This window comes from Cricetulus griseus, chromosome 3 (assembly GCF_003668045.3).
Source record: "Cricetulus griseus strain 17A/GY chromosome 3, alternate assembly CriGri-PICRH-1.0, whole genome shotgun sequence".
NCBI classification, from domain to species: Eukaryota; Metazoa; Chordata; class Mammalia; order Rodentia; family Cricetidae; genus Cricetulus; species Cricetulus griseus.
In genome coordinates this window covers 236,484,412-236,497,649 of record NC_048596.1, presented here as the reverse complement: position 1 = coordinate 236,497,649, position 13,238 = coordinate 236,484,412, and the positions used below count along the sequence as shown (strand labels likewise).

Sequence of the window (13,238 nt, the reverse complement as noted above, 5' to 3'; positions counted from 1 at the left end):
GAACATATTAGGCAAGCACTCCTTCACTGAACTACATCCCCACCCCACCTCTGGCATTTGCAGTCTATGGAAACCTCTTCTTGGGGTACTCCATCAGTATCTCCTGAACACTCGCCATCTTCAGCCTGACCTTTTGGTTAGGCCTGTGATTCTTCTCCCCCTGTACCTCAGGTCAAGGGCTCAGACCCTTGGACCTGTGGATATGAGCTCCTACACACAGCTTCTACACATTAACAGTTTAGGAAACAAAAGTGGGATAAAGGCAGGAGCATTGTTTCAACAAGACCAAAATAAATAAGACACAACTTAAGTCTTTTCTGATGTCACTGTTGGGAATTTCACATTCAAGTGGCACCGTTATCAGACCTGGAAACAAAGGTCCTGTCTTATCTTATGTTTCATTTTATCCTTTGAGGCAAAGTCTTGCTCGGTAGCCCGGGCTGGCCTGGAACTCTCTTGGAAGTCCTCATAGTGGTAGGACTACTGGCATGGGACACTCTTTTGTCTTTAACCATTTCACAGAAATTCTGAGCTGTGCTCCCTGCCCACATCCTGAGGGTGAATCTGAGCAGCTGGTGTTGACCTGTTATTCTCTAGATGATGAGAACTCAAATAGAATGAGCCAGGCAACACAGTTTTGACTTCTGGGAAACACTGTGTTTTATCAGTGACCTCTATACCACAAAATCCATAGACTTTACCATTCCTGTCTCTCTCTATGACTTGGGGTTTCTGTTCCATCCTTGTGGCCCACACTTCTGATTCAGTGAGCAGAGCTGACTGTGTTGATATAAGAGTGAACAGGCCTGCTCAGGCCTGTGGAAAGTCTGCAGATAGGAAAGGGCAGGTCTCCACAACACCTTCAAGGCAGTGAGTGGAGTCTTGTGGGGGTGGGGCTCTCGGGGATCCACCCCGTGACTGTGTGAGTCTGTGCTGAGACATTCAGGTCCCTTCAGGGGGCTTCCTATAGTTCTTTCACACACACATTCTCTCTCTCTCTCTCTCTCTCTCTCTCTCTCTCTCTCTCTCTCTCTCTCTTTCTCTCCCCCCTACCCCCCTTTGAGAAGGGAGAAGAAAGCACTGCTGAAATCCCATGGCTCCCAAGCACTCTAGCTTTGTTGCTGTCCTTGGAGAGGCAGGGAAGGCAAGAAAGCAGAAAAACCAAAGCAAGAATTGTCTCAACACCTACGGGGAAGGTCTGGCTGTAGGAATGCTTCTGTGGTGGGAGGAAAGCTAGTCTTGGGATTAGTAGATGTAGATACACCTCAGAGAACTGGGATTGGTGAGTTTAAGACAATGAGAACGGCTTCTTAGAGGATTAAAAGAAAAGTGGAAAATGTTTAAAATTTGCTAAATACAGTGACGCTAGGGAATTATCACTTTTTGTTATTCCTAAAACACTGAGTTGTTGTAAAGACCACTTTTGCCTTAAACCTATAATCCTCCTGCCTCTGCTTCCTGAGTACTGGGATTACAAGTGTATGCCACCATGCCTGGCCAAGTTAGCACTTCTTTACAAACAAAATTCAGGCACCTGGTAATTAAAAGCCCCATGGAGCTGTGTGAATTCCAACAGAACCTTCATGTACATGGGAGCCAGCATAGGCGACATATGCCCGGGGCAACAAAGTCCTAACTGCAGGCCCCACTCTGGTGATGGGTGATGGATGAAGGAGCAACACCCAGTGATGGGAGAGACTGTGGTTGTACAAAAACGAAGTCCCCACAGCCAAGTGTGCTGGGACTGGCCCTCCATGACAGCTTTGTGGACAGCACATGTCCCTCCAAGGAGACCATAGAGAAGACGATTGTCATCCTAAAACAGCATGATCCTGGTAGTAGAAACAGAATCCCAGTCAGACAGGCAGGGCACTGTCCACACATCCAGGGCTTGCCACTACTTTCTCGTAATTTGTTTCAGCTGCTTTGCAATAAAACGTAAAGAAATCCATAGAGAGACTTGAGAAATGAGAGGCTCAGTGGTTGAGTACTAGCTGCACTTGCAGAGGCCTGGGATTTAATTCCCCGTATCCACAGGATGGCTTATAACCATCTGTCACCCCATTTCCATGGGATTCCATGCTCTCTTGAGGCCTCTGCAGGCACCAGGCACGAATTGGTGCACAGGCATGCATGCACACAAAATACACATAAAAATGAATGAGGTAAAGAATTGTGGCCTGGAGTGGATGTTAGGTAAATGGATCCTTGGGTCAAGTTCCTGCTGAGCAAGCACCGAACCCGAGTTCAGATCCTTACACCCGAATTAAAGCTGGGTGTGGTCGATACATCTGTAACCTTGACCCTGGCTGGGAGCAGGATATAGAGACAGGTGGACTCCTGGAGTTCACTGACCAGCTAGTCTAGCTAGAGGTAAGAGACACTGTTCAAAAGATAAGAAAGATGTACCGAGATGGTGGACATGCACGTCAACCCCTGGCCTCCAGACACATGTACAAACACATCACACACACACACACACACACACACACACACACACACACACACACACACACACACACACACGCAGATTTTAGCCTAGACCAGCAGGTCCAATCCAAGGCAGAATGAAAAAAAAACAAAGAAAATGATTTGTAATGATAAAATAAAACAGGAGCCATGGTTACACACCCAGGGGTTACATGCCCTCAGTTGTTTGAAATAGGATCCTGGTCTGCTTTACTTTTGTCCAGTTTCTTCTGGAGCAGCCGTGCTCTGGGCTAGTTCCACATTCTAGGTCAATTCTTGTAGCTTGCCACCACTGAAGAACCACCTTTGAGCATCAGCCAGGCCCTCACACTTAGTTGTTAAAAATTTAACTAACAGGGAGAATTGACATTGTCATTTACTCGTGGCCATGATTTTAATGAAGGTCACTTTTTGTTTTTTTAGGGAGAAGAAAATGATTTTCCAGACAGCACTGGAGATCCCCTTTCAGGTAAAGGATTGACTAAGGTTAGGGCATTGGCAATAGCTGGGCAGATACATTAGAGTTATTCAGCGAATGTGTGCTTTCATTAACTTGTGCTATGTGTGTGGCTTTATAGCTATTTGACAATCAGCAGTTAACTTTCATCTGGGTTGATTATAATTATGTGCACATGTATGTGTGTGTGTGTGCCTGTGTACATTTGTGTATTCATGTATGTGCATGTGTTTGTGTGTGTGTGCATGTGTGTGCATTCCTGTGTGCACAGGTATGTGCTTCAGTTTTTGAGACAAGCTCTCACTAGGACCTGAAGGTTTCTGATAAGACTAAGCTAACTGGCCAGGGATCACCTCCCTCTACTTTCCCAGCACTGGGACACACAGGCATGTCACCATACCTAGCTTTTTTCATAGGTTCTGGGGACTAAATCGGGTGCTTGGGGCTTGCACAGCAAGCGCTTTACTGAATGAACTATCTCTCCAGCACCAACTGTACTTTCTTTTTAAGCAATAGCATGTGCTTAGGTAACTAAAGCATAGGGCTTGCCCAGTAACTCTTCATCCTTTTTATGTTTTCTGGGTACAGTTATGAAAGTTCCTTTTTCCTGTGACCCAAACACCTCTGTGCAGCCTGGTGTCAGTACATACATTTGGAACACCATCTCTCATGAATATGTCCCAATCTCTTTGAGTGTCTGAAGGATTCACCTATTGACTGTGTTTTGATGGTGAATTCTCAGTCACTTCTGATCTCTGTATAATCCCTTCTGAAAGGCCCAAGTAACACTGAAAAGGGCAAAAGATTGTGGGAGGAGAAAAACTGAACTGTTTATAACCTGCATGCAGAATAGAGTGACTTTCCATTCTAAATTGGCATGACCAACTACATAACAGTGTGTGCCTTCATCCAAGTCTCCCCCCACCACCCGAATGCAGTACTGGGATGGAACCCAGGGCCTTCACATGCTAAGCAAGTGTTCTGCCTCTGAGCTGCATCCCTAGTCTCCTGAAAATGTGTAGAGAGAGGTTTCTCTCTGATCTGGCCCTCCTTCATCTGTGAAAGGTAGATTGGCAAGTTTAGCATTTGGGCCACCCTCAGGACCCTGCACACTTCCTGTGCTGACAGCTGCTGACCTGTAGTTACTCCCTGAGACTGTGGTTTCCATCACAGCTGTGCATCTGGTGTCTCTGAGGGAGCTGTGAGAACTCCCATGCCCTGCTGCCACTCCACACTAATTAAAATAGAGCCGTGGTGGCTGGCCCAGATGTGAGGAGGATTTCCCCTAAGGGTTGGAGGGGATCAGTATGTTCCGTCTCAAGTGAAGTTGAGGAACAATTGCTTCTCTAGAGCCATTATTCCCACACCCACGGCTGTCCACTGTGGGCCGTGCTGTGTGTTAGAAGGAGGCTTTAATGGATGATGATGTCTGGAGAAGCAAAATCCTCATTTATTCTCCTATTTGACAAATACATATTTAATTTCTTTTTAAAATATTATTTGTTTTTAATTATGTATATGTGTGTGGCAGTGGGTGGGGCTATGTGCATGTGACCACAAATGCCCAAGGAGACAGAAAGGGGCATGAGCTCCCCTGGAGCTAGACTTACAGGAGGTTGTGAATACCCTTAACTGCTGAGCCATCTTGCCAGCCCCACCTTTTTTAATTTCCAGAGAATTTGCTATTGGAGGAAGGGCTGGTTCCCTGTCATTACAGTAACTGTCATTTATCCAATGCCTACTGCATACCCAGGTCTTATCTATCACTTGGGGGGGGTATCGGGAATCCTCCCCCATGCCTGATGATTTCTTTGTTCTCAAGTCTCTCTTTCTTCCTCAAGACATCTCAAAGTTTGTCCTTTCAGACAGAATATTGCATGAGATATGAGAAGTAGTTAAGGTATGGGGGGATAAATATATTTCATAGAAAATAACCCCACTAGCTAAAGTTTATGATTTTCTTTTCAATGTCTTAAACAGGGTCTTTATATATATACATATATATATATATAATTTTTTTATTTTTTACATTCCAATCCCAGTTCCCCCTTCTTCCTTTCCCCATGATCTCCCCTCCTTCCCCCATCTTACCTCCCATACACTCCTCAGAGAGGGTAAACCCTCCCTTAGGATGTCAACTAAGTCAGACCAGGTCTTTCTGTATAGTCCTGGCTAGCTTAGAACTCACTGTGTAAATCCTGGCCTGGAACTCACAGAGATCTTCCTGCCTCTGCCTCCCTAGTGCTTGGATTAAAGGTATGTGCCATCATGCCTGACATAGCTTATGATTTTAGCAGGCAGTTTGAAATCTTCTCATGTTATCAATCCATATGGATTCCAGTATTGCTTTTCCACCTTATTCACTGAGGCAGGGTCTGATCTTTCCAGGCAGCTTGCTCTGTGGATCCTGTCTCTAACTTCTGAGGCTATCACACTCACACAGCATTTACAGAGGATCTGGGGGTGGGGACAGTCTGAACTTAAGTCCTTATACTTGTTTGGCAAATGCTTTAGCTACTGAGCCATTTCCCTGAACCCCTATTTTATTTATATTTGCGACAGAGTCATGCTATGTAGCACTGGCTGACCTGGTACTTCGGCTAGCATGGCAAACACTTTATCAGCTGAGACATTTTCCCACCCTGCCTTTGTTCACATTTCTTACTCTCCTACAGCCACTACTCAGTGACATCATGTGTAGCGATGTGTCATCTTGTAGTAAAGTTCACATCCCCACAAATTTCCAAGCTTCTGATCTTTAAACCCATACTCAGACTCTGGAGACAGCATTGTGTAGTTGACACTGCTCAGTGGGTGTGTCCACAGAGTGGCACCACCAAGGGCTTTAGTGAGTGACTTCCTAATACCTCTTCCCCACTGACTTCACCTCCCACTCATGTTTTTCCCTGCTGTTACTAAGTGATGCGGAGAGGACTGAAGAGGCTGCCCTTCTGGGGTGGGAACCAGTTTTTTTGGGTGAGGCCCAGGCTAGAGCCTGGTGCACTCCTCGGCCTGCCTCCAGCTCCCTGCACACCCCGAGGCTGCTGGCCACACTTCAGACAGAGCCTCTGTGAGTGAAGAAAACAGATAAAGCAGAGGCATGATAAGGAGGCTATAAATCCCAAAAGTCAGCTTTCTGCCACTAGCCATGACAGATATGCTTTTTGTTTTCAAGATATGCATGTGCAGCAGGCAAACCTGTTTTCTTTCTTTTCAAGAACTTTTGAGGGGTTGTGCAATCACAATGACATCTTCACATGCCAGGTTTGGTGTTAAAAGCTGCCAGGGAGGCCAGTGAAATGGCTTAGTAGGGAAAGGTACTTGCTGTCAAGCCTCATCATAACCTGAGTTCAATCCCCAGGTCCTACAGGACGGAAGAGAAAACGGTCCTGCAGTTTGTTTCCTGACCTTCACAGGATGTGGCACACAGGCGCCTGTGCACATACACAGCAACAGCAAGAGTAAATGTAAATTAAAAAACTGTCAGGAGCACAGGGATGTGTGCACAAGCATGAGTTGGTCCTGGAACCCTCAACCTGGTCAGTGGCCCTCCAAATGCATTCTGGAACAGGGGAAAAGCATGGATGGGTAGAGGTTGGCTTTATCAACTCTAGCTACTGCTTCCAGCTGAACAGCCTTTCTTTTCCTGTAAAGAGTAACACTGTAGGAGGAACAGATCCCTGGGATTTGCCAGCCAGCCTAACCTACTTAATAAGTTCCAGGCCAGAGAGAAATACTGTCTTAAAACAATAAAAACAGCAACAATAACAACAAAACAAACAGGCTCAGTGGATAAAGTTCTTCCTATGTACCTATCTTAAAAGTAAAAGCCCGGTGCCTCAGAGGCAATGCATATCTGTAGCCTGAACAGTGGGTCCAGATTCAGGTAGATCCCTAAGGCTTCCTAACCAGCCAGCCTAGCCTAATCTGTTGATTCCAGACCAATGAGAGATCCTGCACTAAAGGTGTGGGGGTAGGGGTGGCACCCAAGGATTGGCACTCAAGGTTATTCTCTGGCCTCTGCGCATATACCACACATCTGTGCACACTTGCATACACACAGAACAACATTGTGTGAGCAATGAGAAATGACTGTTCTGGACTATTCCAAGGAAGGCTATGGGACACTTAGATGATGTTGCCAATACGGTAGGAAAATAAAGAGAGCATTGCTTGTGTATGTCAGACCCCTGGCTAACCTGTGGCCTCTCTGTCATCCTGCAGGTGTCAGCAGAAACCAGCCATGTAAGGAAGGCTGCTCTTGCTCCTCCTGTTTGCCCCGGGTCCCCACCATCAGTGACTTGCTCAATGATCAGGACTTGCTAGATGTGATCAGGATAAAGCTGGATCCATGTCACCCGACCGTGAAGAACTGGAGGAATTTTGCCAGCAAATGGGGCATGCCCTATGACGAACTCTGCTTCCTGGAACAGAGGCCCCAGAGCCCTACACTGGAGTTCTTATTCCGGAACAGCCAGAGGACTGTGGTCCAGCTGATGGAGCTCTGCCGACTTTACCACAGGGCTGATGTGGAGAAGATCCTGCGCAGGTGGGTGGATGAGGAGTGGCCCCACCGAGGACACTCGGACAACTCCATGCACTTCTAGAATCCCCTTCTGGCATTGGCCTTTCTGCTTGCTGGACCAGCATGAGTCACAGGGAGTATGTAACTGCTCTTAAGATTTTTCAGATGAGGTTGTAGAATGGGCAGTGTTTGTCCCTGAAGCTGGTGGCTTGTGGAAGGATGGGTTCTGTTTCGGTGGCAGGTATTTGTTTCTTTTTGCACATCTGTTTTAATTTAATATTTGAACCTGGAATTGGGGAAGAATATTTTATAGGTTGCATAGGGCCAAAGCCTATGGTTTGGACAGAATCATGCCAGCATGAAAAGAAAAGAACATTCTCCTTAGATACTGCTTAAGATTGCAGCGGGATCCCTAGCTGTCGATGTCTCTGGACATGTTCATGTCAGCCTGTGCAAGAACCTTTGCATTCCCGGCCTAGAGGAAGATGGCATGGAGATACCCTAGACCTGGAATTACAGGCATTTATCAGCCTCCATGTGGGTGCTGGGAACTCGACTTCTGCAAGCACAGCGGTGGTTGTAAGTGTCCACTGAACTTGCCTTTCTAGAGTTGGATCAAAACTGCCAGGCAGGGCTGGAGAGATGGCTCAGCAGTTAAGAGTGCTTACTGCTCTTTTAGAGGACCCATGTTCAATTCCAAGCACCCACATGGGGTGGCTCACAGCTGCCTGTAACACCAGCTCCTAGGGGATCTCTTCTAATCTCCAGGAGTACCCCCCCACACACACACACAGAGCATATACTTACACACACACACACACACACACACACACACACACACACACACACACACACTCACCTAGAAGTAAATCTCTAAAAGACAATGTCAAGCTAGGGCTGGAAATGCAGCTCAATTGGTAGAGTGCTTACCTAGCATGACCAAAGCCCTGGGTTTGATCCTCAGCGCTGCATAAGCCAGCGTGGTGGTGCATACCTGCAATTCAGGTACCTGGAAATGGAGAGTTTGAGGCCAATCTTCACTAACTGTAACCCTGCTTCATAAACAAAACAAAATGTCATGCAAGCTATGTGCAGTGGTGCATGACTGTCACCCCAGCATTTATCTTGTGAGAATTTTTAATTATTAGAAGCATGGAATCAGCAGAGGGAAATTTACTGAAGATTTCTTCAAGTTCATTCTGACTCTAAATGTAAGATGACTTTGATCTGAGTTGCATAAAGAGAGTCAGGGAGTATTTGTAGATGAAGTACAAAGCAGCTCATTTAAAGCCAATCAGTTCCTCAGAAGCATGAATACCCTGGAACTTCACAGGAGGGAGAGCAGGGGGGAAGGAGGTCATTTTATGACCGACTGATTAAGTAATTATTGGAAGCTTAGTCATCACCTTTTAAATATTTATTTTTATTGTTTTTAGTTACATGTCTGTGTGTGAGTCTGTACACATGATATAGGTGTTTGTGGAGACCGGAGATGTCAGATCCCTGGAGCTGGCATTCCAGGTGGTTGTGAGTTGCCAGACGTGGGTATTGGGAACTAAACCGAGGTCCTCTAAATTGCAGTATGATGAGCTGTCTCTCCGCCCCATCATCATTAACCCGTAAGTGCTTTCTATCCTGGGAACCTGTGTTAGGTGATCACAATGTAAGCTGCATGGGATAAGGTTGTTTTCCTGTTACAATGTTGAAATCCCCTTAGCTATGTTTCCAAAAAAAAAAAAAATGTGTTCTTTAAGCAAAATTTTCATCTGTAATGGTCAGTTATGAGGCTAAATGTTGTGTACATTTTATTTGGTTGCAATAGTAAAGAGTCAAATGAAAGGGAAGGACTCAAAGCCACACCGGACAGCTGTACACCCAGGGAGAGATTACACACTTCTGGGGACCCACACTGGAGGAGGCAGACAAAACACGGCATGCAGTATTAGCATGGTGAGGTTTTAACTAGTTAGGGCTTGCAGCTGTGCTAGGATGTCCCACCTGTGCCTCTAAAAGACCCCATACAAAGCAGCCACCTACTTCTGTAGCAATGAATAGTAAAACTCCTCAATAATACAGGAAATCTAGCCAAAGACTGCAGTTCATCCTGAACAGTAATTTTTAATATAGTGCTGCCCCCTGCTGGAGGGTACATTCTAAATCGGTTTCCTTTTAGAGCCTGGGTTGGTTAGGTGCCGTCCAAGCAGCCCCACTAAGACAGAAAGAGAAAGGGTATGGCTGCTCTATCATTTGGCACACATAGACACTCTATAAGGATGACATTGCTGAGATGGGGGCTCCTGGCTCCAGGATGTGCCCAGCATAGTGGCTGCAGAAGATCCCTGTGGCCTGTCAGCACTTACATGGACTTGTCTCCACAGAACAGAAGGTACAGTTGTGTCTGTTGGGTCTCTTCCTCTCCCAGTTTAGCACCCAAGAATACCATGATGCTGGAATCTTCTCACCTGTCTTCAACCAGCTATATTAAAAAAAAAGTTGTGTTTCTAAAGACAGGATTAGTAACAAAGATGAAACAGATTTTTCTCTTCTGTCCTCTCCTTTTTAGGCGATTAAAAAGATCTCATTTGATTTTGAGTGAAGTCTTTCTTTCCTCCAAGTCTTTTTTTTTTTAAATCAATCCTGTTGTCCCTGCTTTAAAATTTTCCTCCCATTTGAGGATATGATGTTGCTGTCTGTGCCACTTGTTCAGAGCCATTCACAAATGCATATCTCAAATCACCTTCCTCCGCTGGCCGACAGTGCTCCCCCTCTGAGCTGGCAGCAAACATCTTCTTCTTGTTCTCATGTGTACACACAGAAATAACAATGCTGTGGACCTAGCAATGCTAAACCACTCTCTACTCTGTCTTCCTGTGGAGGTGGAGGGGAGTGTCTCTGGGAATTATGTCTGGCAGGGGATCCCCAGGTGCTCAGATGTACTGAAGGGACTGAGGTAGTCAGTGATGCAGCTGGAAACAAAATGATGAAATCATGCAGCTCACTTGGAGGTGTAAGGAGGAAGAATCTCTGTACTTCCTGGGTGCTATGTGCTCTTACATTCAGTGTGACAGTCTAGTGACCACTGTCTGCTGCAGCACCCCCTTGGGAGCTTATGCTAGACATTTCAGCCTGAGAAAGTAAAGCATCTTAAATCCCTGTGTCCCCAAATACCATCTGTATACCTTGGTGCTATCCCTGTGACTCTGTCTACTTTTTCATCTTCTGTATGATTCTGGCTTTCTTATGAATAAGGAAAGATTTTATAACTGTAATAATGGGTGCTACAAGATTAAAGACTGATGTCAACTGCTGTTCCAATGGATGCCTCATTTTTTAATGTTTATGTGTTTCTGGGAAGGGGTGTTTTGCATGTGTGTGTATACATGTAGAGGCTGGAGGACAACCTTGGAGTCAGCCTCACAGACACACACCACTCATCTCCTTTGAGGCAAGGTCTCTCATTGGCCTGGAGCTCACAGATTAGGTCAAGCTAAATGACCAGTGAGCTCAAGAGGTCTTCCTGTCTCTGTCTCCTCAGGGAATAACAAGTGTATGCCACGATGTGCAGCATTTTTATATAGGTTATGGGGATCAAACTCAGGTCCTTGTGGTCAAACAAATAGCACTTTACCGGCTGAGCCATCCCTTAAGTCCTACTTTGTGTAGATTTCAGTGTGGTCATCAGCTCATGTCTTCTTAGCACCATCATCCATTATTTGAACACCCAGTGGTTTGCTGAAATGTGTTCCAGATGCTGGAGATGCTAAGATAAACAACACAGCCCTGCATTCCAGGAGCTGTAGACAGGCAGTCACTGAAGGTAAGGACTGATAGGACTGGGGAATGTGGGCAAAGGTGGTCCAGGGCAAAGATGGTCCAGGCACACTGTACGGGAGGAAGGATGAGCAGTTAGCCTTCCAGGAGAGTCTCCAGTGCACTGTGTCTGTATGTGAGGAGCTGTTTCACCATTACTGCCTGCCTCCTCTGACCCAGTCCGTCCTCTAAGGTATCTATGGGCTTGATATCTCTGGAGACTTATCAACACCTCAGACTCAACCAGATCTTTGATTCATCCTCATGGTTTTGTGTCCCACCAGAGTTCTCTGTGTCAACCATCCACCAGCAGCTCAGGGCATCCTTAAGACTCTCCTCCTCTTCCTGGTCTATTTCTCTTTGGGTTGTTTTTGAGACAGGGTTTCTCTATGTAATCCTAGCTGGTCTCTAAAGCAATCTTCTAACCCCTGCCATCTGAGCCAATGATCGTGTGTGTGTGTGTGTGTGTGTGTGTGTGTGTGTGTGTGTGTGTGCCCATGAGCACGCATACACAAGATTGCAATACACATGGCATGCTGTGTGGAGGCTAGAGGTCAATCTCCAGTTCTCCGGCATCATTCCTCTGGTGCCATCCACCAAGATTTGGTTTGTTTGGGGTTGGGGTTTTTTGTTTTGGTTTTTTGTTTGTTTGTTTGGTTGGTTGGTTTTTCAAGACAGGTTTCCCTGTGTAACAGCTTTGGCTGTCCTGGAACTCACTCTGTAGACTAGGCTGACTTCAAATTCACAGAGATTCACCTGCCTCTGCCTCCCAAGTGCTGGGATTAAAGGCTTTTGCCACCACCTCCTGAACTGGCTGGCTAGTAGGACACATACACACACACACACACACACACACACACACACACACACACACAGAGAGAGAGAGAGAGAGAGAGAGAGAGAGAGAGAGAGAGAGAGAGAGAGAGAGATTACTGTGTCTGCCTGGCAATCACTAGGATTAGGATGACTACATCTCGTCATGCAGTTTATCTAGCTACTCTATAATGGGAACTGCCCCTCCCTTTTTGGTTTTGTTTTTTTGAGACAGGGTTTCTCTGTATTGCTTTGGAGCCTGTCCTGGAACTCTCTCTGTAGATCAGGCTGGCCTCGAACTCACAGAGGAATGATGCTGGAGAACTGGAGATTGACCTCTAGCCTCCACATACATGTATACTGCATACCATAATCCATCCCGTGTGCTGGGATTAAAGGTGTGCACCACCACCACCCGGCTGCCCCCCGTCTCTTTAGACCAGTGGTTCTCAACCTTCCTAATGCTATGACCCTTTAGTACAGTTCCTCATGTTGTAGTGACCCGCCCCCACCATAAAATTATTTCATTGTTGCTTCATAACTGTAATTTTGCTACTGTTATGAGTCATAATGTAAATATCTGATATGGGAACCCAAAGAGGTCCCAGACCCACAGGCTGAGAACCACTTCTTAGACTCACTGCCCTCTGCAGCTCATCTTTCATGTGTCTGCTAGAGTGACCCAGTATCAAAAACAAACAAGTTGTTACCTGCTTGAATTCATTGCTCTCCTCATTCTGTCATCACATCCAAACAAAATCATCCCTGTCAGTTTAAATGAGGAAGACTCTTTATGACTCTATCCAGGGACCTAACATATGTCTGTTTTGAAACTATCCCAGCTTGACTTTAAGCCATTAGCAATTATCACGGTTGCCTAATTACAGTTCAAAAACTCAATGTAAGGTGCAATTTCAAAACAGAAAAGTTTTAAGAAAAAAAAAATGCAGTCTAAGTAAAACATGCCCTTGGTACCTCGCAGCAAAAGTCTGTTCAAGTCCATGTCAGATTCACTTTTAGTCTTCCTGAAAACAGACAGTTCTTTTACACAGCACTTGACAGAAACACATAATGGACATTGTTTTGTCTGTTTCTGGCAAAGCTTCCTGAACTGGGAACAAGCAGGGTAACCAAGGAGATGATGAATTAATACTTAAATGTTAG

General features: G+C 45.7%; 1 protein-coding gene across 5 annotated transcripts in view; it reads left to right on the top strand.

Moving 5' to 3' along the window:
• The window catches only part of Edaradd (EDAR associated death domain), a 43,037-nt gene extending 32,271 nt beyond the window's left edge, over nucleotides 1-10,766 (top strand). For 3 of the 5 annotated variants that reach the window (XM_027409444.2, XM_027409445.1, XM_027409446.2), the window contains 3 exons: nucleotides 2,893-2,938; nucleotides 6,288-6,465; nucleotides 7,151-10,766. In XM_027409444.2, coding sequence (XP_027265245.1) covers nucleotides 2,893-2,938; nucleotides 6,288-6,465; nucleotides 7,151-7,533 — 607 coding nt within the window. In that variant the 3' untranslated portion in view covers nucleotides 7,534-10,766. The remainder of the gene's footprint in view (nucleotides 1-2,892; nucleotides 2,939-6,287; nucleotides 6,466-7,150) is intronic. The other 2 variants (XM_035442852.1, XM_027409447.2) reach the window with 1 other exon arrangement.
• The last annotated feature ends 2,472 nt before the right edge of the window (nucleotides 10,767-13,238 follow it).